This window comes from Gavia stellata, chromosome 28 (assembly GCF_030936135.1).
Source record: "Gavia stellata isolate bGavSte3 chromosome 28, bGavSte3.hap2, whole genome shotgun sequence".
Classification (NCBI taxonomy): domain Eukaryota; kingdom Metazoa; phylum Chordata; class Aves; order Gaviiformes; family Gaviidae; genus Gavia; species Gavia stellata.
In genome coordinates this window covers 6,378,605-6,404,740 of record NC_082621.1, presented here as the reverse complement: position 1 = coordinate 6,404,740, position 26,136 = coordinate 6,378,605, and the positions used below count along the sequence as shown (strand labels likewise).

The 26,136-nt window shown below is 56.1% G+C and overlaps 5 protein-coding genes across 5 annotated transcripts; 2 read left to right on the top strand and 3 right to left on the bottom strand.

Moving 5' to 3' along the window:
- Positions 1–2,287: 2,287 nt before the first annotated feature.
- Positions 2,288–5,805, bottom strand: LOC132319388 (feather keratin 1-like). The gene is made up of 3 exons (XM_059830200.1): positions 5,746–5,805; positions 2,967–3,119; positions 2,288–2,614 (listed from the first exon to the last, which is right to left on the bottom strand). The coding sequence occupies exons 1-3, from the start codon at positions 5,803–5,805 to the stop codon at positions 2,288–2,290; spliced, it is 540 nt and encodes a 179-aa protein (XP_059686183.1).
- Positions 5,806–6,563: 758 nt separating this feature from the next.
- On the top strand, positions 6,564–8,189 carry LOC132319387 (feather keratin 1-like). The gene is made up of 3 exons (XM_059830199.1): positions 6,564–6,590; positions 7,368–7,520; positions 7,863–8,189. Exons 1-3 carry the CDS (start codon positions 6,564–6,566, stop codon positions 8,187–8,189), a joined length of 507 nt encoding a protein of 168 aa, XP_059686182.1.
- A 3,886-nt stretch (positions 8,190–12,075) lies between these two features.
- Positions 12,076–15,592, bottom strand: LOC132319386 (feather keratin 1-like). The gene is made up of 3 exons (XM_059830198.1): positions 15,533–15,592; positions 12,755–12,907; positions 12,076–12,402 (listed from the first exon to the last, which is right to left on the bottom strand). Exons 1-3 carry the CDS (start codon positions 15,590–15,592, stop codon positions 12,076–12,078), a joined length of 540 nt encoding a protein of 179 aa, XP_059686181.1.
- Positions 15,593–16,350: 758 nt separating this feature from the next.
- On the top strand, positions 16,351–17,986 carry LOC132319385 (feather keratin 1-like). The gene is made up of 3 exons (XM_059830197.1): positions 16,351–16,377; positions 17,156–17,308; positions 17,651–17,986. The coding sequence occupies exons 1-3, from the start codon at positions 16,351–16,353 to the stop codon at positions 17,984–17,986; spliced, it is 516 nt and encodes a 171-aa protein (XP_059686180.1).
- A 3,887-nt stretch (positions 17,987–21,873) lies between these two features.
- LOC132319384 (feather keratin 1-like) lies at positions 21,874–25,390 on the bottom strand. The gene is made up of 3 exons (XM_059830196.1): positions 25,331–25,390; positions 22,553–22,705; positions 21,874–22,200 (listed from the first exon to the last, which is right to left on the bottom strand). Exons 1-3 carry the CDS (start codon positions 25,388–25,390, stop codon positions 21,874–21,876), a joined length of 540 nt encoding a protein of 179 aa, XP_059686179.1.
- Positions 25,391–26,136: the final 746 nt, after the last annotated feature.

Genomic DNA, 26,136 nt, shown 5'->3' with positions numbered 1-26,136 from the left:
ATAGCTAAAGCGTTGGTGTGTCTTCCGTGGTGTTTCAGCCACACATTTGAAGCACAGCACCATATGGGCTGCTATGAAGACAATTACCTCTGGTACAGCCTGATTCCCCCGTTCCCTCTCCTGTTGCCCTCTGGGGCCATTTTCTGCTCGAGCCTCCTCCCCCAGCATAGTGGCAGCCACAGCAAGAGGAGTTGCCGCCCCTTCTCTCCTCTAACTTCCTCTCCCCTCCTGTCCGCTTCCTAGGAGCCTGTGGGGCTGCTGCCCTCCCAGCGCCTCCCACAGCCCAGGCTCCTCAACCGACGTCAGCAGTGGCCACACGCTCCTTCCACAGCATGTGCACCGAGGCCGAGAGGGCACGTCTGGGCAGAGGCTCAGCAAAGCTGGGCCTGATGGCCAGGGGCTCTGGTGGAGTCATGGATGCCTTCCTCACCTGCAACTGACAGTGCCCCAAGGGCACTTTGGCTTCATCCAAAGAGTTATAGTCAGCAGCTTAAGGTCCAAGTGGAAACCAGTGGTGAGTGGTGTCCTTCAGGGGTCCGTACTGGGACGAATACTATCTCATATCTTCATCAATGACATAGATGATAGTGGGACTGATTGCACCCTCTGCACGTTTGTGCGTGGCACCAAGCCGAGGGGCACAACTGATACGCCTGAGGGAAAGGATGCTGTCCAGAGGGACCTTGACAGGCGTGAGGAATGGTCCCATGTGAAACTCAGGAACTTCAAGAAGACATTTAAGCAAGGCCAAGTGCAAGGGCCTTGCAGATACTGGAAAATTAAAAATGGACATGCGCCAGCTAATGTGCGCTTGCAGCCCACAAAGCCAATCGTATCCTGGGCTGCAGTGAAAGAAGCGTGGCCAGCAGGTCGAGGGAGGTGATTCTCCGCTTCTGGTCTGCTCCCGTTAGATTCCACCTGGAACACTGCATGCAGTGTGGGGTCCCCAGTACAAAAAAGACATGGACCTGTTAGAGCAGGTCCAGAGTAGGCCTACAAAAAAGATCAGAGGGCTGTGCTACCCCTCCTATGAAGAAAGGCTGAGGACGTTGAGGAGAAGACTTCTCAGCCTGGAGAAGACATGGCTCTGGGGAGACAGCATTGCAGCCATTCAACATATAAAGGGGACTTACAAGGAAGTCAGAGAGGGACTTTTTATCAAGGTCTGTAGTGATAGCACAAAGAGCAACAGTCGTAAACTCAAATAGGGTAGACGTTGATCGGACATAAGGAAGACATTTATTATGAACAGGTTAGAGCGACACTGGAAAAGGTTGCCCAGAGAATGATGGGATGCCCCATCAGTGAAAGTGTTCAAGGTCAGATTTGATGGAACTTTGAATAACGTGCTCTAGTGACAGATATCCCTGCCCATGGCCGGGGGGGTTGGACTGCATGATCTTTAACGGTCTCTTCCAACCCAAACCATTCTACGATTCTGTGCTACTATGGGTCTACGATAAGGCAGCCCACTGCACTGTGTCCCTCCCTTTGAGAACGCTATGGTTAGGATGGCTTCGCCTGGCCTCTCCTGGGAAGCTAGCGCCTATGTCTTGCCAATACCACCTTCCCTCCTGACTACTTGCATCACAGTGTTGAGCTCACCGAGGAAAAAGAAAAGGTGTGCACAACAAAGTGGATGGGAGGCACTGAACTATGTCGGGTCATTCTATCCAGACCCAAATAGGGAGAAAGCTTTAGAAAGCATAGGGTCACCTGATGCATCACTAAGCATACTCAATGCAAGCCTGTGTTCACAATCAGTGCAAAACCATCCCCAGCAGCACCCTCCCAGAACCATCCCTGAGCAACATCTCTCTCCCTGGGCATCATGCGACAGGGTCTGCAGAGAAAACGATAAGACAGAGGCATGGGCTGGGATGCAGCACAACTTTAATGAGTCAAAGAGGAAAACGAGGTTGATGCGAGTGGATGCCCCAGACCAGGGAGCACCAGGGGCACAGCTGTGGCGGAGATCCCGACAGGTGTCCCTCTGCCTGCCCCACAGCGGGACCAGGGCCAGCAGGATCTCCCTAGGCTGTCTTTGTGGGGCAGACAGCCCAGGGGAGCACAAGAGAACGAGGACACGGGAGGGAAAGGAGAGATTGCAAGAGGGAAAGGCAGGCAATGGGCTGTGCTTTTGGAGAGCTCAGGCTGGCCCCGTCTTTTTGCAAGGGCTGCTGGGCTTGCTCAGACCCTCGGGAAGCAACAAGCCGATGCTCCGTCCCCAGTCCAGTACCTTCTTGTGGGTCCCTGGGTGGCTTCCCCAGGGCCATCGCCAGCAGCTTTAGCAGGGGAGGCACCTCCTGCCGCAGTAGCGGCTGCCAAAGCCAGAGAGGCCAAAGCCCCCGGAGGAGATGGGCACTCCCTCAGAGCTGAGGATGCTGCCAACGGCAGCGGAGGTGGAGGATCCCACGGCGGTGCTCTGCGGGAAGGAGCTGAGGATGGGTCCGGGCAGGGTCACCACCACGGGGGAGGGCTGGATGACGACGGTGGAGTCCTGGCACTGCCTGACACAGGGCTCATTGCAGCTGTTGGCCAGCGGGGTGGGGCCACAGGGCTGGCATGGCAGGCACTGGTTGTAGCAGGACATGACTTGTGGCTGGAGGAGCACCTGGGAGAGAGGGCAGGGGGAAGCAGAGCATGAGGGCGGGGTGAGGAGCTCCCTGTCACCCCACTCTGATTGATACAAACCACCAGCTAGACATGAGAGCTGGAGGCTCTGTAGCTTCTCCTTCCACTCACACCAGAAGAGCCCTGCCATGAGCGACCAAGCTCAGGGAGGTCCCTTCCTAGCCATATCTCAAGAGAGCCTGCAGCCAAGCGCCAGCCACTCTCCATGCCACAACTTCTACCCCTTTCCCTCTACCATGATTAGCGGCTCCAAGACCCCGCATGGGACACAGGGGACGGTATGGGCTGAGAAATCCCAAATGCGGGAGGAGGAGAAAGAGCGTCAGTCTCACCTTGTTCCCAAGGAGATGGAGGCGAGAGGAGTGGATGAGAGAGTGAGCAGAAGGGCCCGCTTTTATACTGCTCCTGCACCGCCCCAGGCCCACAGTCACTGCACACGGGCAGTAATTTTCCAAACGACTCACCTCCAACGCAAAATAACCTTCCTAATGGCACAGGTTGTGTTTTGGTTTTCGTCAACACCGTCATTTCATTTCCTCATTGCTGACATGACCATTAGGCCACAGAGGCTCTTTTGAAGTATCGGGATGAGAGGCCCAAGGATTTCCTGAGCAGGATCGTCTCAGTACAGGCAGAAGATGTGCTCCCGAGTGCTGGAGGGGTCTGTGCAGACCGAGGACATCGCTCTCAGGAAATCTGGGGAGGTTGTTTCCAAACCCCTGTGCAGGAAGGTGGGCATGTCTTCCCACCAACGCAGTCCTCTCCTGGGTGCACCAAGGCTTCTGCCAATGAGGACATGCAGCATCCTTCTCCCTCCGTGACTGCCTCCCTGAGCGCTCCAGCAGTCACTTGGTCATTGCCTCTATAGGCAGGTGGGTTGTGCTACTGATTTCAAATGCCTTCGCCCAAGGAAAGCTTCTCTTTCCTGGAAACATTTGCTAGTTTCTTTGGCAAAGTCGTCCCCTCTCATGGCAGTCTCTGGGGGTCCCCAGACAATGCCATCAACAGGCTTGCAGAAGGAGAACGTTGCCCTCCCAAAATCCCTGATTCCTCAACAAGCCCTCAATAAGTCGGGTCCCTCCTCACTACCGGAGGGATGTGTTGGGGCTTGGGACAGTGCCTGCTCTCCTCACACCACCATGCAATTTGGCTGCACGTGTTCGACCCTCACCTGCAGGAAACACAATGGCCTGGCCTGGAGCTGTGTACTCAGGTACAGCCCAGTGCTCAGAGCTCGTTTTCCCTGGGCAGGGATGGAGCTGCCCTGGCCGCAGGGAATTCAGCCCTGTGTGGGACATGGGCCTGCAGACAGCACGCACTCCTGACTTGGCCTCACACCAAAAGGCTGACACACGGCTAATCCAAAATTAGAGTGTGACTCGCCATGGGTAGGGAGAGTCTATCCCAGGAAGCTTGCCTACTCAAGGCATTCCATTGCCTTCCTGGGACGCGTCCTAGCTGTCTCCATGTCTGCAGGGCAGGGAAGTACATCGCCTCCTCGATGGAGTCTGAGAGCTGGTTTTGTACCCAGGGCCCTTCTGAGCACATCCCATCCCTGAGCATCCCCAGGCACCGGGCTCTGCGGGGTCCTGCCAGCCCTCACTCTTTGGGGAGTTGGGGGAAGTTTCCTTGCCTCTCCAAGGGTGCTGGGTTGTGCTGCAGGCTGAGGAGGCCTTTGGGGCATGGGAAAGAAGGCGTGCAGAAGCACAAACGCCAGGAGAAGACATAGCGCCTGGGACCCAGGGATGAGTCGCAAGCAGTGGGGAGAGGTTTTCTGCAACCCTTTCTTTCCCTCCATGGAGCATTCAGGAGAGCTCCTCACTGCAGCCGGGTCTCTTTGGGCAGGAAGATGAGGCCTGTGTGTCCGTTCCCTTCCACCCTCCAAGGCTCTCCCCAGGGCTGATTCTGAAGCGAGGGTCAGGTCTACCCAGAGGAAGTTTCAGGGCTCTAAGATCCTAGCATAGCTCAGTCCCCAGTCCATACTGAAGCAAGAGGTTCTTCCTTTCCAGGTGCAGGACTTGCCATTTGTCCTTCTTGATGCCATGGAGGTTCCTGTGGGCCCAGTCCTCCAGCAGGTCTAGGTCTCCCTTCCCTTTACAGCAGCCCTGCCCTGGAGCACATCAGCTGGCGTGTACGGGTCAACATTTCTCAGGCAGTCCTTGACTTGGTGCCCACCTACTGCTGGGAGGGCACCCCCTCCTTCCTTCAACTCTTTCAGAGAGCACAGCAGCCTGGGAGACCTTGTAGGTGAAGGCTGAGAGAGACAAGCCATTGACTCCCCGCAACCTGCTCTCTGACCACTCTTCAGGAAATCAGCCACCCCAGTCAGCAGCGGGCCCACATTGTCCTCCATCAGTCTTCAGCTACTCTTGTAGGGGTCGATGTTGTTCTTGATGCTTGTTGCCTGTTGCTCTTCTTGCCCCTTGCAAGACTCAAGGCAGGCTGAGCTTTGGCTTTCCTAACAGCATCCCAACATGCCTGGGAATTATTTCCGAATTCCTCTTTCACAGCTCATCCCTACTTCACCTCCGGGATGCGGCCTTTTGCATTGCTGCTCCGCTGTAGTACCCCGCTTAGCCAAAGCTGATCTGCTGACACGTCTGCCTGTTTTCCCAGGTACTGGGCTGGACCGTTCTTGCTCTTGGACCATGAGGTGCCTAAGGCACTGCCAGCTTTTCTGAGCTCCTTTGCCCTTCACAGCTGCCTCCATGGCATCCTACCTACCAGCTGCCTGTCTGGGCCAAGGCAGCATGCCTGAAGTCCAGGGGCTCTACTCTGCCACTCAATTTCCTTCCTGTCTTCAGGTCTTAAACTCCAGTGTTTCTCAGGTGTGAGAGCCAAGGCTGCCCTTGATTCCAACATTCCCAACCAGTTCTTCCTTCTTAAGGGGCAGCTGTGCATCACCCATCTTTTGCCCATCTTTTGCCCATGACAGAATTGCAGCATCCTTGATGTTGGAAGGGACCTCTGGAGACCGGCTAGTCCAACCGTCCCTGCTAAAAGCACGGTCAGACTTTGGAGGACGCTCAGGGCCAAGACCTGTCAAGCTCTGAATGCCTACATGGGTGGAGAAGCCACAAGCTGTCTGGGCACCCCTAGCTGCTACTTTACCACTCTCACATTAACAAAGATTTTTCTTATGTTTCCGTGGAATTTCCCGTACTTCGACATGTGCCTATTACCTCTTGTCCCTTCACTGGATAGGACTCAGCACGGTCTGGCTCTATGTTCGTGACGCCCTCCCGTCAGCTCTTTTACCCATTGCTAGGAAGCGTGCCCCAGGGCCTTCTCTTCTGCAGGGTGAACAACCCCTCCTCTCGAAGGCCCTCCTGCCTCAGGGGCTCCAGGCGCTTCAGGGGCTCCCTGGCCCTTTGCTGGACTCGCACCAGCATGGCTCTGCCTCTCTCTCATACTGGGGAGCTGCTGTTTGTGGCAGCTGTTGTCTCAGCAGTGTTGAGCAGAGAAGAGGGATCACCTTCCCTGATCTGATAGAAACCCCCTTCCTAATGCAGCCCAGGATGCTGTCGGACGCCATTTCTGCAAGGGTGCCAGCTGCCTCATGGTGTCCACCAGGACCCAGGTCCTCTGCTGCAAAGCTGTTTGGCAGCCCCTCGGCCCCAGACTGTAGCGATGCAGAAGGCTCTTCCTGCCCCACTGCAGGACTTTGTGTAAAGGGGTTAAAAACTATTGGCCCCAGTCTGGACCCCTGCCGTGACCCAGGAGTGAGGGGCCGCCAGACAGCCTTCATGCCACTCATTACAACCCTTGGAGAGCAGCAGCCATGCCAAATTGCCATCCCATGCGCCGCCCTCTTCCCCAGCCTGTATTCTGTCAGTTGCTCTGTAAGGATTGTTACAGGAGACAGCGTCAAAAGCCTTGGTTAGGTGAGGTTAACAACTTTTGCTGCACTTCCCTCACCCACCGGAGCCATGCACATCATCAAAGAAGGCCGTGAGGTTGGTCAGGCCTGCTTTCCCCTCCATAAATCCATGCTGACCACTCAGAATCACCTTCTTGTCCTTTCGTCGTGCAAAATGGCTTCCAGGATGATTTGCTCCATCACCTTTGCAGGCATCGAGTGAGGCTGACCAGCCCGTGCCTTCCTTCGTGCCCTTCCTGAAGACAGGAGGCCCATTGGCTTTCTTCCAGTCCTCAGATGCACCCCCTGACTGCTGTCACTTTAAAGCGAGTTGAGAGCAGCTTTGTAGTGACACCAACCAGTTCCCTCGGGTGCATGGCATCAGGTCACTTGCACTCATGTCAGGCCAATCTGTTTAAATGTTCACGGACCTGATCCTCCTCTACTGTGGGTAGATCTTCCCTGCTCCAGACATTCTGAGGAGCGTCTGGAGCCCGTACTCTCGACAGCAAATCCTGACAGTGAAGACCAAGACCAAAACCCTTGAAGTACCATGAAGTGTTGCATGTAACCCCTGTCCGCAGCAAAGCTGCCCAGTTCAGCGCTGTGGCTGTCTTTGACCAAGCCTCGCTACTGACCTGCCTGGAAGAAGACCTTCTTCTTGACCTCCACATGATTTGCCTGATGGACCAGGCAGACCCCTCCAGCACTTAGGAGACATCTTGCGCCCTCACTGACACGACCCTGTCCGGGATATCCTTGGGCCTCTCATCTCAGCACATGAAAAGAGCCTGCATGGCAGACCAGGCATGCCAGAAATGAGGAAATGAAATGGCAACGTTGATGGAAACCAAAACACAACCTGTGCCATTAGGTAGGATATTTTGCTTTGGAGGTGAGTCGTTTGGAAAATTACGGCCTGCGTGCAGTGACTGTGGGCCTGGGGCGGTGCAGGAGCAGTATAAAAGCGGGCCCTTCTGCTCACTCTCTCATCCACTCCTCTCGCCTCCATCTCCTTGGGAACAAGGTGAGTCCGAAGCCCTTTCTCCCCCTCCTCGTTTTCCTTTGGGATTTCTCAGCACATACCTGCTCTTTGTCCTACACTGGCTCATGGGGCTACTTATGGTGAGGGAGGGAAGGGGGCAGAGGGTGCGCCATGGAGACAGGCTGAGGGTTGCCTCAAGTGAGCGATGGGCTAGGAGCCTCTTGGCAGGGGTCTTTTGGGATGAAGGGAAGGTGAAGCCTGTGGCGCTCCCTAAAATGCCTCCAGCTCTCATCTCCAGCTCATGGTTTTTCTCCCTCGTGGGGGGAAGACAGGCGTCTCCTCAGCCCCCCCTCATGCTCTGCTTCCCCCTGCCCTCTCTCCCAGGTGCTCCTCCAGCCACAAGTCATGTCCTGCTACAACCAGTGCCTGCCATGCCAGCCCTGCGGCCCCACCCCGCTGGCCAACAGTTGCAATGAGCCCTGTGTCAGGCAGTGCCAGGACTCCACCGTCGTCATCCAGCCCTCCCCCGTGGTGGTGACCCTGCCCGGACCCATCCTCAGCTCCTTCCCGCAGAGCACCGCCGTGGGATCCTCCACCTCCGCTGCTGTTGGCAGCATCCTCAGCTCTGAGGGAGTGCCCATCTCCTCCGGGGGCTTTGGCCTCTCTGGCTTTGGCAGCCGCTACTGCGGCAGGAGGTGCCTCCCCTGCTAAAGCTGCTGGCGATGGCCCTGGGGAAGCCACCCAGGGACCCACAAGACGGTACCGGACTGGGGACGGAGCATCGGCTTTTTGTTTTCAGAGGGTCTGAGCAAGCTCAGCACCCCTTGCAAAAAGATGGGGCCAGCCTGGGCTCTCCAAAAGCATGGCCCATGCCTGCCTTTCTCCTCTTGCAATCTCTCCTTTCCCTCCCGTGTCCTCGTTCTCTTGTGCTCCCTGGGTCTGTGAAGACCACAAAGCCAGCCTAGTGACGACCTGCTGGCTCTGCTCCATCTATGGGGCAGGGAGGTGCACACCTGTCGGGATCTCCGTCACAGCCGTATGGCTCAGATTCTTATATGGCTCTGGTGCTCCCTGCACAGGGACCTCCACTCAGAGCGACCTCGTTTCCCTCTTTTGACTCATTAAAGTTCTGCTGCATCCCAGCCCATGCCTCCGTTTCATCCTTTCCCCTGCACACCCTCTCCCACGATGCCCAGGGAGAGAGATGTTGCTCAGGGGTGGTTCAGGAAGCGGGGTGTTGGTGATGGTTATGCCGTGATTTTTAAGACAGGCTTGCTTTCGGTATCTATAGACATGCTTAGCGTGACCAGCTACTTTCTGAACTTCTCTGCCTATCAGGGCTGGAGAGAATCACCCAAAGCAGTTCTATGACCGTAGCTGCTCCAAAGATGATTTAAGGTCTTGCACCAGAGCATTCGCTTCTCCATGCTCAGCAAGCCCCGCGCCCTCAGCCTTACCTGCCCAACCAAGTGCTCCAGCCCTCTCACCATCCTGCTCATTGTCCACTGAAGTCGCACCACTTGCTCAAGGTCTTTCTAACATTAGAGCCCAAAACTCGGCACGGTGTTCTAGATGCCATCAGGGGAGTGCTGAGCAAACTGGGATTGTCGCTCCCATCGATCTCCTGGCTATGCTCCTGCTCTGATAGCCCAGGTTCTTGATGACAGTCCTTGGTGTCCCGGAAAACATTCCTGGGAGTCACACCTGGTTTGGTGGGGTTAGTGCAAAAGCACCTTTCCCTGGCCCTGCTTTTGGGCTGTTGCTTGTCAGGGGCTGAAGGATGTGTGGGGAGGCAGGGCTGGTTGCTACCAAGCCAGCTGTTGATCTGAGCTCTGGGATGATGTGTATCATCATGCCCAGCTGTGTCCTGCAGCAGTTCAGCAGCTCTCTTTCGTCAGCAGCAGTCTGGCTGCACCCGCTACCTCTCTTCCTGCCCTGAGTCTCTCCCTGCCTCCCTCTCTCCAGACACTTCCCCGGGAAGACCTAGGCACAGACACTGGGATCGGGGAGGGAATTCGAAGAGCAAGAGAGCAAGATACCCTTGAGTCAAGACCAGGACAGTCTAAGAGGGAAAGGCAAGTGTAAGTGATGCAAAGGCAGTCGTGCACTACCGAGCACCAGCAGGCCAATGCCCACAGTTTTATTGCTGATCGTGATGTTACACGACATGGAATAGCCCTTTGGTCAATTCAGGTCAGCCGTCCTGGCTGTGGCAACTCCCAGCCGCTTGCCCACCCCTAGCCTCCACTGCAGGGGGTGCAGAGTGAGAAAGAGAGACGGCCTTGATGGTGTGCAAGCACTGCGCAGCGATAGCTAAAGCGTTGGTGTGTCTTCCGTGGTGTTTCAGCCACACATTTGAAGAACAGCACCATATGGGCTGCTATGAAGACAATTACCTCTGGTACAGCCTGATTCCCCCGTTCCCTCTCCTGTTGCCCTCTGGGGCCATTTTCTGCACGAGCCTCCTCCCCCAGCATAGTGGCAGCCACAGCAAGAGGAGTTGCCGCCCCTTCACTCCTCGCTCTTCCTCTCCCCTCCTGTCCGCTTCCTAGGAGCCTGTGGGGCTGCTGCCCTCCCAGCGCCTCCCACAGCCCAGGCTCCTCAACCGACGTCAGCAGTGGCCACACGCTCCTTCCACAGCATGTGCACCGAGGCCGAGAGGGCACGTCTGGGCAGAGGCTCAGCAAAGCTGGGCCTGATGGCCAGGGGCTCTGGTGGAGTCATGGATGCCTTCCTCACCTGCAACTGACAGTGCCCCAAGGGCACTTTGGCTTCATCCAAAGAGTTATAGTCAGCGGCTTAAGGTCCAAGTGGAAACCAGTGGTGAGTGGTGTCCTTCAGGGGTCCGTACTGGGACGAATACTATCTCATATCTTCATCAATGACATAGATGATAGTGGGACTGATTGCACCCTCTGCAAGTTTGTGCGTGGCACCAAGCCGAGGGGCACAACTGATACGCCTGAGGGAAAGGATGCTGTCCAGAGGGACCTTGACAGGCTTGAGGAATGGTCCCATGTGAAACTCAGGAACTTCAAGAAGACATTTAAGCAAGGCCAAGTGCAAGGGCCTTGCAGATACTGGAAAATGAAAAACTGGACATGCGCCAGCTAATGTGCGCTTGCAGCCCACAAAGCCAATCGTATCCTGGGCTGCAGTGAAAGAAGCGTGGCCAGCAGGTCGAGGGAGGTGATTCTCCGCTTCTGGTCTGCTCCCGTTAGATTCCACCTGGAACACTGCATGCAGTGTGGGGTCCCCAGTACAAAAAAGACATGGACCTGTTAGAGCAGGTCCAGAGTAGGCCTACAAAAAAGATCAGAGGGCTATGCCACCCCTCCTATGAAGAAAGGCTGAGGACGTTGAGGAGAAGACTTCTCAGCCTGGAGAAGACATGGCTCTGGGGAGACAGCATTGCAGCCATTCAACATATAAAGGGGACTTACAAGGAAGTCAGAGAGGGACTTTTTATCAAGGTCTGTAGTGATAGCACAAAGAGCAACAGTCGTAAACTCAAGTAGGGTAGACGTTGATCGGACATAAGGAAGACATTTATTATGAACAGGTTAGAGCGACACCGGAAAAGGTTGCCCAGAGAATGATGGGATGCCCCATCAGTGAAAGTGTTCAAGGTCAGGTTTGATGGAACTTTGAATAACGTGCTCTAGTGACAGATATCCCTGCCCATGGCCGGGGGGGTTGGACTGCATGATCTTTAACGGTCTCTTCCAACCCAAACCATTCTACGATTCTGTGCTACTATGGGTCTACGATAAGGCAGCCCACTGCACTGTGTCCCTCCCTTTGAGAACGCTGTGGTTAGGATGGCTTCGCCTGGCCTCTCCTGGGAAGCTAGCGCCTATGTCTTGCCAATACCACCTTCCCTCCTGACTACTTGCATCACAGTGTTGAGCTCACCGAGGAAAAAGAAAAGGTGTGCACAACAAAGTGGATGGGAGGCACTGAACTATGTCGGGTCATTCTATCCAGACCCAAATAGGGAGAAAGCTTTAGAAAGCATAGGGTCACCTGATGCATCACTAAGCATACTCAATGCAAGCCTGTGTTCACAATCAGTGCAAAACCATCCCCAGCAGCACCCTCCCAGAACCATCCCTGAGCAACATCTCTCTCCCTGGGCATCATGCGACAGGGTCTGCAGAGAAAACGATAAGACAGAGGCATGGGCTGGGATGCAGCACAACTTTAATGAGTCAAAGAGGAAAACGAGGTTGATGCGAGTGGAGGCCCCAGACCAGGGAGCACCAGGGGCACAGCTGTGGCGGAGATCCCGACAGGTGTCCCTCTGCCTGCCCCACAGCGGGACCAGGGCCAGCAGGATCTCCCTAGGCTGTCTTTGTGGGGCAGACAGCCCAGGGGAGCACAAGAGAATGAGGACACGGGCGGGAAAGGAGAGAGTGCAAGAGGGGAAAGGCAGGCATGGGCTGTGCTTTTGGAGAGCTCAGGCTGGCCCCGTCTTTTTGCAAGGGCTGCTGGGCTTGCTCAGACCCTCGGGAAGCAACAAGCCGATGCTCCGTCCCCAGTCCAGTACCTTCTTGTGGGTCCCTGGGTGGCTTCCCCAGGGCCATCGCCAGCAGCTTTAGCAGGGGAGGCACCTCCTGCCGCAGTAGCGGCTGCCAAAGCCAGAGAGGCCAAAGCCCCCGGAGGAGATGGGCACTCCCTCAGAGCTGAGGATGCTGCCAACGGCAGCGGAGGTGGAGGATCCCACGGCGGTGCTCTGCGGGAAGGAGCTGAGGATGGGTCCGGGCAGGGTCACCACCACGGGGGAGGGCTGGATGACGACGGTGGAGTCCTGGCACTGCCTGACACAGGGCTCATTGCAGCTGTTGGCCAGCGGGGTGGGGCCGCAGGGCTGGCATGGCAGGCACTGGTTGTAGCAGGACATGACTTGTGGCTGGAGGAGCACCTGGGAGAGAGGGCAGGGGGAAGCAGAGCATGAGGGCGGGGTGAGGAGCTCCCTGTCACCCCACTCTGATTGATACAAACCACCAGCTAGACATGAGAGCTGGAGGCTCTGTAGCTTCTCCTTCCACTCACGCCAGAAGAGCCCTGCCATGAGCGACCAAGCCCAGGGAGGTCCCTTCCTAGCCATATCTCAAGAGAGCCTGCAGCCAAGCGCCAGCCACTCTCCATGCCACAACTTCTACCCCTTTCCCTCTACCATGATTAGCGGCTCCAAGACCCCGCATGGGACACAGGGGACGGTATGGGCTGAGAAATCCCAAATGCGGGAGGAGGAGAAAGAGCGTCAGTCTCACCTTGTTCCCAAGGAGATGGAGGCGAGAGGAGTGGATGAGAGAGTGAGCAGAAGGGCTCGCTTTTATACTGCTCCTGCACCGCCCCAGGCCCACAGTCACTGCACACGGGCAGTAATTTTCCAAACGACTCACCTCCAACGCAAAATAACCTTCCTAATGGCACAGGTTGTGTTTTGGTTTTCGTCAACACCGTCATTTCATTTCCTCATTGCTGACATGACCATTAGGCCACAGAGGCTCTTTTGAAGTATCGGGATGAGAGGCCCAAGGATTTCCTGAGCAGGATCGTCTCAGTACAGGCAGAAGATGTGCTCCCGAGTGCTGGAGGGGTCTGTGCAGACCGAGGACATCGCTCTCAGGAAATCTGGGGAGGTTGTTTCCAAACCCCTGTGCAGGAAGGTGGGCATGTCTTCCCACCAACGCAGTCCTCTCCTGGGTGCACCAAGGCTTCTGCCAATGAGGACATGCAGCATCCTTCTCCCTCCGTGACTGCCTCCCTGAGCGCTCCAGCAGTCACTGGTCATTGCCTCTATAGGCAGGTGGGTTGTGCTACTGATTTCAAATGCCTTCGCCCAAGGAAAGCTTCTCTTTCCTGGAGACATTTGCTAGTTTCTTTGGCAAAGTCGTCCCCTCTCATGGCAGTCTCTGGGGGTCCCCAGACAATGCCATCAACAGGCTTGCAGAAGGAGAACGTTGCCCTCCCAAAATCCCTGATTCCTCAACAAGCCCTCAACAAGTCGGGTCCCTCCTCACTGCCGGAGGGATGTGTTGGGGCTTGGGACAGTGCCTGCTCTCCTCACACCACCATGCAATTTGGCTGCACGTGTTCGACCCTCACCTGCAGGAAACACAATGGCCTGGCCTGGAGCTGTGTACTCAGGTACAGCCCAGTGCTCAGAGCTCGTTTTCCCTGGGCAGGGATGGAGCTGCCCTGGCCGCAGGGAATTCAGCCCTGTGTGGGACATGGGCCTGCAGACAGCACGCACTCCTGACTTGGCCTCACACCAAAAGGCTGACACACGGCTAATCCAAAATTAGAGTGTGACTCGCCATGGGTAGGGAGAGTCTATCCCAGGAAGCTTGCCTACTCAAGGCATTCCATTGCCTTCCTGGGACGCGTCCTAGCTGTCTCCATGTCTGCAGGGCAGGGAAGTACATCGCCTCCTCGATGGAGTCTGAGAGCTGGTTTTGTACCCAGGGCCCTTCTGAGCACATCCCATCCCTGAGCATCCCCAGGCACCGGGCTCTGCGGGGTCCTGCCAGCCCTCACTCTTTGGGGAGTTGGGGGAAGTTTCCTTGCCTCTCCAAGGGTGCTGGGTTGTGCTGCAGGCTGAGGAGGCCTTTGGGGCATGGGAAAGAAGGCGTGCAGAAGCACAAACGCCAGGAGAAGACATAGCGCCTGGGACCCAGGGATGAGTCGCAAGCAGTGGGGAGAGGTTTTCTGCAACCCTTTCTTTCCCTCCATGGAGCATTCAGGAGAGCTCCTCACTGCAGCCGGGTCTCTTTGGGCAGGAAGATGAGGCCTGTGTGTCCGTTCCCTTCCACCCTCCAAGGCTCTCCCCAGGGCTGATTCTGAAGCGAGGGTCAGGTCTACCCAGAGGAAGTTTCAGGGCTCTAAGATCCTAGCATAGCTCAGTCCCCAGTCCATACTGAAGCAAGAGGTTCTTCCTTTCCAGGTGCAGGACTTGCCATTTGTCCTTCTTGATGCCATGGAGGTTCCTGTGGGCCCAGTCCTCCAGCAGGTCTAGGTCTCCCTTCCCTTTACAGCAGCCCTGCCCTGGAGCACATCAGCTGGCGTGTACGGGTCAACATTTCTCAGGCAGTCCTTGACTTGGTGCCCACCTACTGCTGGGAGGGCACCCCCTCCTTCCTTCAACTCTTTCAGAGAGCACAGCAGCCTGGGAGACCTTGTAGGTGAAGGCTGAGAGAGACAAGCCATTGACTCCCCGCAACCTGCTCTCTGACCACTCTTCAGGAAATCAGCCACCCCAGTCAGCAGCGGGCCCACATTGTCCTCCATCAGTCTTCAGCTACTCTTGTAGGGGTCGATGTTGTTCTTGATGCTTGTTGCCTGTTGCTCTTCTTGCCCCTTGCAAGACTCAAGGCAGGCTGAGCTTTGGCTTTCCTAACAGCATCCCAACATGCCTGGGAATTATTTCCGAATTCCTCTTTCACAGCTCATCCCTACTTCACCTCCGGGATGCGGCCTTTTGCATTGCTGCTCCGCTGTAGTACCCCGCTTAGCCAAAGCTGATCTGCTGACACGTCTGCCTGTTTTCCCAGGTACTGGGCTGGACCGTTCTTGCTCTTGGACCATGAGGTGCCTAAGGCACTGCCAGCTTTTCTGAGCTCCTTTGCCCTTCACAGCTGCCTCCATGGCATCCTACCTACCAGCTGCCTGTCTGGGCCAAGGCAGCATGCCTGAAGTCCAGGGGCTCTACTCTGCCACTCAATTTCCTTCCTGTCTTCAGGTCTTAAACTCCAGTGTTTCTCAGGTGTGAGAGCCAAGGCTGCCCTTGATTCCAACATTCCCAACCAGTTCTTCCTTCTTAAGGGGCAGCTGTGCATCACCCATCTTTTGCCCATCTTTTGCCCATGACAGAATTGCAGCATCCTTGATGTTGGAAGGGACCTCTGGAGACCGGCTAGTCCAACCGTCCCTGCTAAAAGCACGGTCAGACTTTGGAGGACGCTCAGGGCCAAGACCTGTCAAGCTCTGAATGCCTACATGGGTGGAGAAGCCACAAGCTGTCTGGGCACCCCTAGCTGCTACTTTACCACTCTCACATTAACAAAGATTTTTCTTATGTTTCCGTGGAATTTCCCGTACTTCGACATGTGCCTATTACCTCTTGTCCCTTCACTGGATAAGACTCAGCACGGTCTGGCTCTATGTTCGTGACGCCCTCCCGTCAGCTCTTTTACCCATTGCTAGGAAGCGTGCCCCAGGGCCTTCTCTTCTGCAGGGTGAACAACCCCTCCTCTCGAAGGCCCTCCTGCCTCAGGGGCTCCAGGCGCTTCAGGGGCTCCCTGGCCCTTTGCTGGACTCGCACCAGCATGGCTCTGCCTCTCTCTCATACTGGGGAGCTGCTGTTTGTGGCAGCTGTTGTCTCAGCAGTGTTGAGCAGAGAAGAGGGATCACCTTCCCTGATCTGATAGAAACCCCCTTCCTAATGCAGCCCAGGATGCTGTCGGACGCCATTTCTGCAAGGGTGCCGGCTGCCTCATGGTGTCCACCAGGACCCAGGTCCTCTGCTGCAAAGCTGTTTGGCAGCCCCTCGGCCCCAGACTGTAGCGATGCAGAAGGCTCTTCCTGCCCCACTGCAGGACTTTGCGTAAAGGGGTTAAAAACTATTGGCCCCAGTCTGGACCCCTGCCGTGACCCAGGAGTGAGGGGCCGCCAGACAGCCTTCATGCCACTCATTACAACCCTTGGAGAGCAGCAGCCATGCCAAATTGCCATCCCATGCGCCGCCCTCTTCCCCAGCCTGTATTCTGTCAGTTGCTCTGTAAGGATTGTTACAGGAGACAGCGTCAAAAGCCTTGGTTAGGTGAGGTTAACAACTTTTGCTGCACTTCCCTCACCCACCGGAGCCATGCACATCATCAAAGAAGGCCGTGAGGTTGGTCAGGCCTGCTTTCCCCTCCATAAATCCATGCTGACCACTCAGAATCACCTTCTTGTCCTTTCGTCATGCAAAATGGCTTCCAGGATGATTTGCTCCATCACCTTTGCAGGCATCGAGGTGAGGCTGACCAGCCCGTGCCTTCCTTCGTGCCCTTCCTGAAGACAGGAGGCCCATTGGCTTTCTTCCAGTCCTCAGATGCACCCCCTGACTGCTGTCACTTTAAAGCGAGTTGAGAGCAGCTTTGTAGTGACACCAACCAGTTCCCTCGGGTGCATGGCATCAGGTCACTTGCACTCATGTCAGGCCAATCTGTTTAAATGTTCACGGACCTGATCCTCCTCTACTGTGGGTAGATCTTCCCTGCTCCAGACATTCTGAGGAGCGTCTGGAGCCCGTACTCTCGACAGCAAATCCTGACAGTGAAGACCAAGACCAAAACCCTTGAAGTACCATGAAGTGTTGCATGTAACCCCTGTCCGCAGCAAAGCTGCCCAGTTCAGCGCTGTGGCTGTCTTTGACCAAGCCTCGCTACTGACCTGCCTGGAAGAAGACCTTCTTCTTGACCTCCACATGATTTGCCTGATGGACCAGGCAGACCCCTCCAGCACTTAGGAGACATCTTGCGCCCTCACTGACACGACCCTGTCTGGGATATCCTTGGGCCTCTCATCTCAGCACATGAAAAGAGCCTGCATGGCAGACCAGGCATGCCAGAAATGAGGAAATGAAATGGCAACGTTGATGGAAACCAGAACACAACCTGTGCCATTAGGTAGGATATTTTGCTTTGGAGGTGAGTCGTTTGGAAAATTACGGCCTGCGTGCAGTGACTGTGGGCCTGGGGCGGTGCAGGAGCAGTATAAAAGCGGGCCCTTCTGCTCACTCTCTCATCCACTCCTCTCGCCTCCATCTCCTTGGGAACAAGGTGAGTCTGAAGCCCTTTCTCCCCCTCCTCGTTTTCCTTTGGGATTTCTCAGCACATACCTGCTCTTTGTCCTACACTGGCTCATGGGGCTACTTATGGTGAGGGAGGGAAGGGGGCAGAGGGTGCGCCATGGAGACAGGCTGAGGGTTGCCTCAAGTGAGCGATGGGCTAGGAGCCTCTTGGCAGGGGTCTTTTGGGATGAAGGGAAGGTGAAGCCTGTGGCGCTCCCTAAAATGCCTCCAGCTCTCATCTCCAGCTCATGGTTTTTCTCCCTCGTGGGGGGGTCACAGGCGTCTCCTCAGCCCCCCCTCATGCTCTGCTTCCCCCTGCCCTCTCTCCCAGGTGCTCCTCCAGCCACAAGTCATGTCCTGCTACAACCAGTGCCTGCCATGCCTGCCATGCCAGCCCTGCGGCCCCACCCCGCTGGCCAACAGCTGCAATGAGCCCTGTGTCAGGCAGTGCCAGGACTCCACCGTCGTCATCCAGCCCTCCCCCGTGGTGGTGACCCTGCCCGGACCCATCCTCAGCTCCTTCCCGCAGAGCACCGCCGTGGGATCCTCCACCTCCGCTGCCGTTGGCAGCATCCTCAGCTCTGAGGGAGTGCCCATCTCCTCCGGGGGCTTTGGCCTCTCTGGCTTTGGCAGCCGCTACTGCGGCAGGAGGTGCCTCCCCTGCTAAAGCTGCTGGCGATGGCCCTGGGGAAGCCACCCAGGGACCCACAAGACGGTACCGGACTGGGGACGGAGCATCGGGTTTTTGTTTTCAGAGGGTCTGAGCAAGCTCAGCACCCCTTGCAAAAAGACGGGGCCAGCCTGGGCTCTCCAAAAGCATGGCCCATGCCTGTCTTTCTCCTCTTGCAATCTCTCCTTTCCCTCCCGTGTCCTCGTTCTCTTGTGATCCCTGGGCCTGTGAAGACCACAAAGCCAGCCTAGTGACGACCTGCTGGCTCTGCTCCATCTATGGGGCAGGGAGGTGCACACCTGTCGGGATCTCCGTCACAGCCGTATGGCTCAGATTCTTATATGGCCCTGGTGCTCCCTGCACAGGGACCTCCACTCAGAGCGACCTCGTTTCCCTCTTTTGACTCATTAAAGTTCTGCTGCATCCCAGCCCACGCCTCCGTTTCATCCTTTCCCCTGCACACCCTCTCCCACGATGCCCAGGGAGAGAGATGTTGCTCAGGGGTGGTTCAGGAAGCGGGGTGTTGGTGATGGTTATGCCGTGATTTTTAAGACAGGCTTGCTTTGGGTATCTATAGACATGCTTAGCGTGACCAGCTGCTTTCTGAACTTCTCTGCCTATCAGGGGCTGGAGAGAATCACCCAAAGCAGTTCTATGACCGTAGCTGCTCCAAAGATGATTTAAGGTCTTGCACCAGAGCATTCGCTTCTCCACGCTCAGCAAGCCCCGCGCCCTCAGCCTTACCTGCCCAACCAAGTGCTCCAGCCCTCTCACCATCCTGCTCATTGTCCACTGAAGTCGCACCACTTGCTCAAGGTCTTTCTAACATTAGAGCCCAAAACTCGGCACGGTGTTCTAGATGCCATCAGGGGAGTGCTGAGCAAACTGGGATTGTCGCTCCCATCGATCTCCTGGCTATGCTCCTGCTCTGATAGCCCAGGTTCTTGATGACAGTCCTTGGTGTCCCGGAAAACATTCCTGGGAGTCACACCTGGTTTGGTGGGGTTAGTGCAAAAGCACCTTTCCCTGGCCCTGCTTTTGGGCTGTTGCTTGTCAGGGGCTGAAGGATGTGTGGGGAGGCAGGGCTGGTTGCTACCAAGCCAGCTGTTGATCTGAGCTCTGGGATGATGTGTATCATCATGCCCAGCTGTGTCCTGCAGCAGTTCAGCAGCTCTCTTTCGTCAGCAGCAGTCTGGCTGCACCCGCTACCTCTCTTCCTGCCCTGAGTCTCTCCCTGCCTCCCTCTCTCCAGACACTTCCCCGGGAAGACCTAGGCACAGACACTGGGATCGGGGAGGGAATTCGAAGAGCAAGAGAGCAAGATACCCTTGAGTCAAGACCAGGACAGTCTAAGAGGGAAAGGCAAGTGTAAGTGATGCAAAGGCAGTCGTGCACTACCGAGCACCAGCAGGCCAATGCCCACAGTTTTATTGCTGATCGTGATGTTACACGACGTGGAATAGCCCTTTGGTCAATTCAGGTCAGCCGTCCTGGCTGTGGCAACTCCCAGCTGCTTGCCCACCCCCAGCCTCCACTGCGGGGGGTGCAGAGTGAGAAAGAGAGATGGCCTTGATGGTGTGCAAGCACTGCGCAGCGATAGCTAAAGCGTTGGTGTGTCTTCCGTGGTGTTTCAGCCACACATTTGAAGAACAGCACCATATGGGCTGCTATGAAGACAATTACCTCTGGTACAGCCTGATTCCCCCGTTCCCTCTCCTGTTGCCCTCTGGGGCCATTTTCTGCTCGAGCCTCCTCCCCCAGCATAGTGGCAGCCACAGCAAGAGGAGTTGCCGCCCCTTCACTCCTCGCTCTTCCTCTCCCCTCCTGTCCGCTTCCTAGGAGCCTGTGGGGCTGCTGCCCTCCCAGCGCCTCCCACAGCCCAGGCTCCTCAACCGACGTCAGCAGTGGCCACACGCTCCTTCCACAGCATGTGCACCGAGGCCGAGAGGGCACGTCTGGGCAGAGGCTCAGCAAAGCTGGGCCTGATGGCCAGGGGCTCTGGTGGAGTCATGGATGCCTTCCTCACCTGCAACTGACAGTGCCCCAAGGGCACTTTGGCTTCATCCAAAGAGTTATAGTCAGCGGCTTAAGGTCCAAGTGGAAACCAGTGGTGAGTGGTGTCCTTCAGGGGTCCGTACTGGGACGAATACTATCTCATATCTTCATCAATGACATAGATGATAGTGGGACTGATTGCACCCTCTGCACGTTTGTGCGTGGCACCAAGCCGAGGGGCACAACTGATACGCCTGAGGGAAAGGATGCTGTCCAGAGGGACCTTGACAGGCTTGAGGAATGGTCCCATGTGAAACTCAGGAACTTCAAGAAGACATTTAAGCAAGGCCAAGTGCAAGGGCCTTGCAGATACTGGAAAATGAAAAACTGGACATGCGCCAGCTAATGTGCGCTTGCAGCCCACAAAGCCAATCGTATCCTGGGCTGCAGTGAAAGAAGCGTGGCCAGCAGGTCGAGGGAGGTGATTCTCCGCTTCTGGTCTGCTCCCGTTAGATTCCACCTGGAACACTGCATGCAGTGTGGGGTCCCCAGTACAAAAAAGACATGGACCTGTTAGAGCAGGTCCAGAGTAGGCCTACAAAAAAGATCAGAGGGCTATGCCACCCCTCCTATGAAGAAAGGCTGAGGACGTTGAGGAGAAGACTTCTCAGCCTGGAGAAGACATGGCTCTGGGGAGACAGCATTGCAGCCATTCAACATATAAAGGGGACTTACAAGGAAGTCAGAGAGGGACTTTTTATCAAGGTCTGTAGTGATAGCACAAAGAGCAACAGTCGTAAACTCAAATAGGGTAGACGTTGATCGGACATAAGGAAGACATTTATTATGAACAGGTTAGAGCGACACTGGAAAAGGTTGCCCAGAGAATGATGGGATGCCCCATCAGTGAAAGTGTTCAAGGTCAGGTTTGATGGAACTTTGAATAACGTGCTCTAGTGACAGATATCCCTGCCCATGGCCGGGGGGGTTGGACTGCATGATCTTTAACGGTCTCTTCCAACCCAAACCATTCTACGATTCTGTGCTACTATGGGTCTACGATAAGGCAGCCCACTGCACTGTGTCCCTCCCTTTGAGAACGCTATGGTTAGGATGGCTTCGCCTGGCCTCTCCTGGGAAGCTAGTGCCTATGTCTTGCCAATACCACCTTCCCTCCTGACTACTTGCATCACAGTGTTGAGCTCACTGAGGAAAAAGAAAAGGTGTGCACAACAAAGTGGATGGGAGGCACTGAACTATGTCGGGTAATTCTATCCAGACCCAAATAGGGAGAAAGCTTTAGAAAGCATAGGGTCACCTGATGCATCACTAAGCATACTCAATGCAAGCCTGTGTTCACAATCAGTGCAAAACCATCCCCAGCAGCACCCTCCCAGAACCATCCCTGAGCAACATCTCTCTCCCTGGGCATCATGCGACAGGGTCTGCAGAGAAAACGATAAGACAGAGGCATGGGCTGGGATGCAGCACAACTTTAATGAGTCAAAGAGGAAAACGAGGTTGATGCGAGTGGAGGCCCCAGACCAGGGAGCACCAGGGGCACAGCTGTGGCGGAGATCCCGACAGGTGTCCCTCTGCCTGCCCCACAGCGGGACCAGGGCCAGCAGGATCTCCCTAGGCTGTCTTTGTGGGGCAGACAGCCCAGGGGAGCACAAGAGAACGAGGACACGGGCGGGAAAGGAGAGAGTGCAAGAGGGGAAAGGCAGGCATGGGCTGTGCTTTTGGAGAGCTCAGGCTGGCCCCGTCTTTTTGCAAGGGCTGCTGGGCTTGCTCAGACCCTCGGGAAGCAACAAGCCGATGCTCCGTCCCCAGTCCAGTACCTTCTTGTGGGTCCCTGGGTGGCTTCCCCAGGGCCATCGCCAGCAGCTTTAGCAGGGGAGGCACCTCCTGCCGCAGTAGCGGCTGCCAAAGCCAGAGAGGCCAAAGCCCCCAGAGGAGATGGGCACTCCCTCAGAGCTGAGGATGCTGCCAACGGCAGCAGAGGTGGAGGATCCCACAGCGGTGCTCTGCGGGAAGGAGCTGAGGATGGGTCCGGGCAGGGTCACCACCACGGGGGAGGGCTGGATGACGACAGTGGAGTCCTGGCACTGCCTGACACAGGGCTCATTGCAGCTGTTGGCCAGCGGGGTGGGGCCGCAGGGCTGGCATGGCAGGCACTGGTTGTAGCAGGACATGACTTGTGGCTGGAGGAGCACCTGGGAGAGAGGGCAGGGGGAAGCAGAGCATGAGGGCGGGGTGAGGAGCTCCCTGTCACCCCACTCTGATTGATACAAACCACCAGCTAGACATGAGAGCTGGAGGCTCTGTAGCTTCTCCTTCCACTCACACCAGAAGAGCCCTGCCATGAGCGACCAAGCTCAGGGAGGTCCCTTCCTAGCCATATCTCAAGAGAGCCTGCAGCCAAGCGCCAGCCACTCTCCATGCCACAACTTCTACCCCTTTCCCTCTACCATGATTAGCGGCTCCAAGACCCCGCATGGGACACAGGGGACGGTATGGGCTGAGAAATCCCAAATGCGGGAGGAGGAGAAAGAGCGTCAGTCTCACCTTGTTCCCAAGGAGATGGAGGCGAGAGGAGTGGATGAGAGAGTGAGCAGAAGGGCCCGCTTTTATACTGCTCCTGCACCGCCCCAGGCCCACAGTCACTGCACACGGGCAGTAATTTTCCAAACGACTCACCTCCAACGCAAAATAACCTTCCTAATGGCACAGGTTGTGTTTTGGTTTTCGTCAACACCGTCATTTCATTTCCTCATTGCTGACATGACCATTAGGCCACAGAGGCTCTTTTGAAGTATCGGGATGAGAGGCCCAAGGATTTCCTGAGCAGGATCGTCTCAGTACAGGCAGAAGATGTGCTCCCGAGTGCTGGAGGGGTCTGTGCAGACCGAGGACATCGCTCTCAGGAAATCTGGGGAGGTTGTTTCCAAACCCCTGTGCAGGAAGGTGGGCATGTCTTCCCACCAACGCAGTCCTCTCCTGGGTGCACCAAGGCTTCTGCCAATGAGGACATGCAGCATCCTTCTCCCTCCGTGACTGCCTCCCTGAGCGCTCCAGCAGTCACTGGTCATTGCCTCTATAGGCAGGTGGGTTGTGCTACTGATTTCAAATGCCTTCGCCCAAGGAAAGCTTCTCTTTCCTGGAGACATTTGCTAGTTTCTTTGGCAAAGTCGTCCCCTCTCATGGCAGTCTCTGGGGGTCCCCAGACAATGCCATCAACAGGCTTGCAGAAGGAGAACGTTGCCCTCCCAAAATCCCTGATTCCTCAACAAGCCCTCAACAAGTCGGGTCCCTCCTCACTGCCGGAGGGATGTGTTGGGGCTTGGGACAGTGCCTGCTCTCCTCACACCACCATGCAATTTGGCTGCACGTGTTCGACCCTCACCTGCAGGAAACACAATGGCCTGGCCTGGAGCTGTGTACTCAGGTACAGCCCAGTGCTCAGAGCTCGTTTTCCCTGGGCAGGGATGGAGCTGCCCTGGCCGCAGGGAATTCAGCCCTGTGTGGGACATGGGCCTGCAGACAGCACGCACTCCTGACTTGGCCTCACACCAAAAGGCTGACACACGGCTCATCCAAAATTAGAGTGTGACTCGCCATGGGTAGGGAGAGTCTATCCCAGGAAGCTTGCCTACTCAAGGCATTCCATTGCCTTCCTGGGACGCGTCCTAGCTGTCTCCATGTCTGCAGGGCAGGGAAGTACATCGCCTCCTCGATGGAGTCTGAGAGCTGGTTTTGTACCCAGGGCCCTTCTGAGCACATCCCATCCCTGAGCATCCCCAGGCACCGGGCTCTGCGGGGTCCTGCCAGCCCTCACTCCTTGGGGACTTGGGGGAAGTTTCCTTGCCTCTCCAAGGGTGCTGGGTTGTGCTGCAGGCTGAGGAGGCCTTTGGGGCATGGGAAAGAAGGCGTGCAGAAGCACAAATGCCAGGAGAAGACATAGCGCCTGGGACCCAGGGATGAGTCGCAAGCAGTGGGGAGAGATTTTCTGCAACCCTTTCTTTCCCTCCATGGAGCATTCAGGAGAGCTCCTCACTGCAGCCGGGTCTCTTTGGGCAGGAAGATGAGGCCTGTGTGTCCGTTCCCTTCCACCCTCCAAGGCTCTCCCCAGGGCTGATTCTGAAGCGAGGGTCAGGTCTACCCAGAGGAAGTTTCAGGGCTCTAAGATCCTAGCATAGCTCAGTCCCCAGTCCATACTGAAGCAAGAGGTTCTTCCTTTCCAGGTGCAGGACTTGCCATTTGTCCTTCTTGATGCCATGGAGGTTCCTGTGGGCCCAGTCCTCCAGCAGGTCTAGGTCTCCCTTCCCTTTACAGCAGCCCTGCCCTGGAGCACATCAGCTGGCGTGTACGGGTCAACATTTCTCAGGCAGTCCTTGACTTGGTGCCCACCTACTGCTGGGAGGGCACCCCCTCCTTCCTTCAACTCTTTCAGAGAGCACAGCAGCCTGGGAGACCTTGTAGGTGAAGGCTGAGAGAGACAAGCCATTGACTCCCCGCAACCTGCTCTCTGACCACTCTTCAGGAAATCAGCCACCCCAGTCAGCAGCGGGCCCACATTGTCCTCCATCAGTCTTCAGCTACTCTTGTAGGGGTCGATGTTGTTCTTGATGCTTGTTGCCTGTTGCTCTTCTTGCCCCTTGCAAGACTCAAGGCAGGCTGAGCTTTGGCTTTCCTAACAGCATCCCAACATGCCTGGGAATTATTTCCGAATTCCTCTTTCACAGCTCATCCCTACTTCACCTCCGGGATGCGGCCTTTTGCATTGCTGCTCCGCTGTAGTACCCCGCTTAGCCAAAGCTGATCTGCTGACACGTCTGCCTGTTTTCCCAGGTACTGGGCTGGACCGTTCTTGCTCTTGGACCATGAGGTGCCTAAGGCACTGCCAGCTTTTCTGAGCTCCTTTGCCCTTCACAGCTGCCTCCATGGCATCCTACCTACCAGCTGCCTGTCTGGGCCAAGGCAGCATGCCTGAAGTCCAGGGGCTCTACTCTGCCACTCAATTTCCTTCCTGTCTTCAGGTCTTAAACTCCAGTGTTTCTCAGGTGTGAGAGCCAAGGCTGCCCTTGATTCCAACATTCCCAACCAGTTCTTCCTTCTTAAGGGGCAGCTGTGCATCACCCATCTTTTGCCCATCTTTTGCCCATGACAGAATTGCAGCATCCTTGATGTTGGAAGGGACCTCTGGAGACCGGCTAGTCCAACCGTCCCTGCTAAAAGCACGGTCAGACTTTGGAGGACGCTCAGGGCCAAGACCTGTCAAGCTCTGAATGCCTACATGGGTGGAGAAGCCACAAGCTGTCTGGGCACCCCTAGCTGCTACTTTACCACTCTCACATTAACAAAGACTTTTCTTATGTTTCCGTGGAATTTCCCGTACTTCGACATGTGCCTATTACCTCTTGTCCCTTCACTGGATAAGACTCAGCACAGTCTGGCTCTATGTTCGTGACGCCCTCCCGTCAGCTCTTTTACCCATTGCTAGGAAGCGTGCCCCAGGGCCTTCTCTTCTGCAGGGTGAACAACCCCTCCTCTTGAAGGCCCTCCTGCCTCAGGGGCTCCAGGCGCTTCAGGGGCTCCCTGGCCCTTTGCTGGACTCGCACCAGCATGGCTCTGCCTCTCTCTCATACTGGGGAGCTGCTGTTTGTGGCAGCTGTTGTCTCAGCAGTGTTGAGCAGAGAAGAGGGATCACCTTCCCTGATCTGATAGAAACCCCCTTCCTAATGCAGCCCAGGATGCTGTCGGACGCCATTTCTGCAAGGGTGCCGGCTGCCTCATGGTGTCCACCAGGACCCAGGTCCTCTGCTGCAAAGCTGTTTGGCAGCCCCTCGGCCCCAGACTGTAGCGATGCAGAAGGCTCTTCCTGCCCCACTGCAGGACTTTGCGTAAAGGGGTTAAAAACTATTGGCCCCAGTCTGGACCCCTGCCGTGACCCAGGAGTGAGGGGCCGCCAGACAGCCTTCATGCCACTCATTACAACCCTTGGAGAGCAGCAGCCATGCCAAATTGCCATCCCATGCGCCGCCCTCTTCCCCAGCCTGTATTCTGTCAGTTGCTCTGTAAGGATTGTTACAGGAGACAGCGTCAAAAGCCTTGGTTAGGTGAGGTTAACAACTTTTGCTGCACTTCCCTCA

Excerpts from the sequence above, each read along its gene's own strand:
- LOC132319384 (XM_059830196.1), bottom strand. The coding sequence starts at position 25,390 with ATGTCGAAGTACGGGAAATTCCACGGAAACATAAGAAAAGTCTTTGTT. Across the intron at positions 22,706-25,330 it reads TCTTTGTTAATGTGAGAGTG|GAAGGTTATTTTGCGTTGGA; the intron begins GTAAAGTAGCAG and ends CTGTGCCATTAG. Across the intron at positions 22,201-22,552 it reads TCCATCTCCTTGGGAACAAG|GTGCTCCTCCAGCCACAAGT; the intron begins GTGAGACTGACG and ends CCTCTCTCCCAG.
- LOC132319388 (XM_059830200.1), bottom strand. The coding sequence starts at position 5,805 with ATGTCGAAGTACGGGAAATTCCACGGAAACATAAGAAAAATCTTTGTT. Across the intron at positions 3,120-5,745 it reads TCTTTGTTAATGTGAGAGTG|GAAGGTTATTTTGCGTTGGA; the intron begins GTAAAGTAGCAG and ends CTGTGCCATTAG. Across the intron at positions 2,615-2,966 it reads TCCATCTCCTTGGGAACAAG|GTGCTCCTCCAGCCACAAGT; the intron begins GTGAGACTGACG and ends CCTCTCTCCCAG.
- LOC132319385 (XM_059830197.1), top strand. The coding sequence starts at position 16,351 with ATGCACATCATCAAAGAAGGCCGTGAG. Across the intron at positions 16,378-17,155 it reads TCATCAAAGAAGGCCGTGAG|GTAGGATATTTTGCTTTGGA; the intron begins GTTGGTCAGGCC and ends CTGTGCCATTAG. Across the intron at positions 17,309-17,650 it reads TCCATCTCCTTGGGAACAAG|GTGCTCCTCCAGCCACAAGT; the intron begins GTGAGTCTGAAG and ends CCTCTCTCCCAG.
- LOC132319387 (XM_059830199.1), top strand. The coding sequence starts at position 6,564 with ATGCACATCATCAAAGAAGGCCGTGAG. Across the intron at positions 6,591-7,367 it reads TCATCAAAGAAGGCCGTGAG|GTAGGATATTTTGCTTTGGA; the intron begins GTTGGTCAGGCC and ends CTGTGCCATTAG. Across the intron at positions 7,521-7,862 it reads TCCATCTCCTTGGGAACAAG|GTGCTCCTCCAGCCACAAGT; the intron begins GTGAGTCCGAAG and ends CCTCTCTCCCAG.
- LOC132319386 (XM_059830198.1), bottom strand. The coding sequence starts at position 15,592 with ATGTCGAAGTACGGGAAATTCCACGGAAACATAAGAAAAATCTTTGTT. Across the intron at positions 12,908-15,532 it reads TCTTTGTTAATGTGAGAGTG|GAAGGTTATTTTGCGTTGGA; the intron begins GTAAAGTAGCAG and ends CTGTGCCATTAG. Across the intron at positions 12,403-12,754 it reads TCCATCTCCTTGGGAACAAG|GTGCTCCTCCAGCCACAAGT; the intron begins GTGAGACTGACG and ends CCTCTCTCCCAG.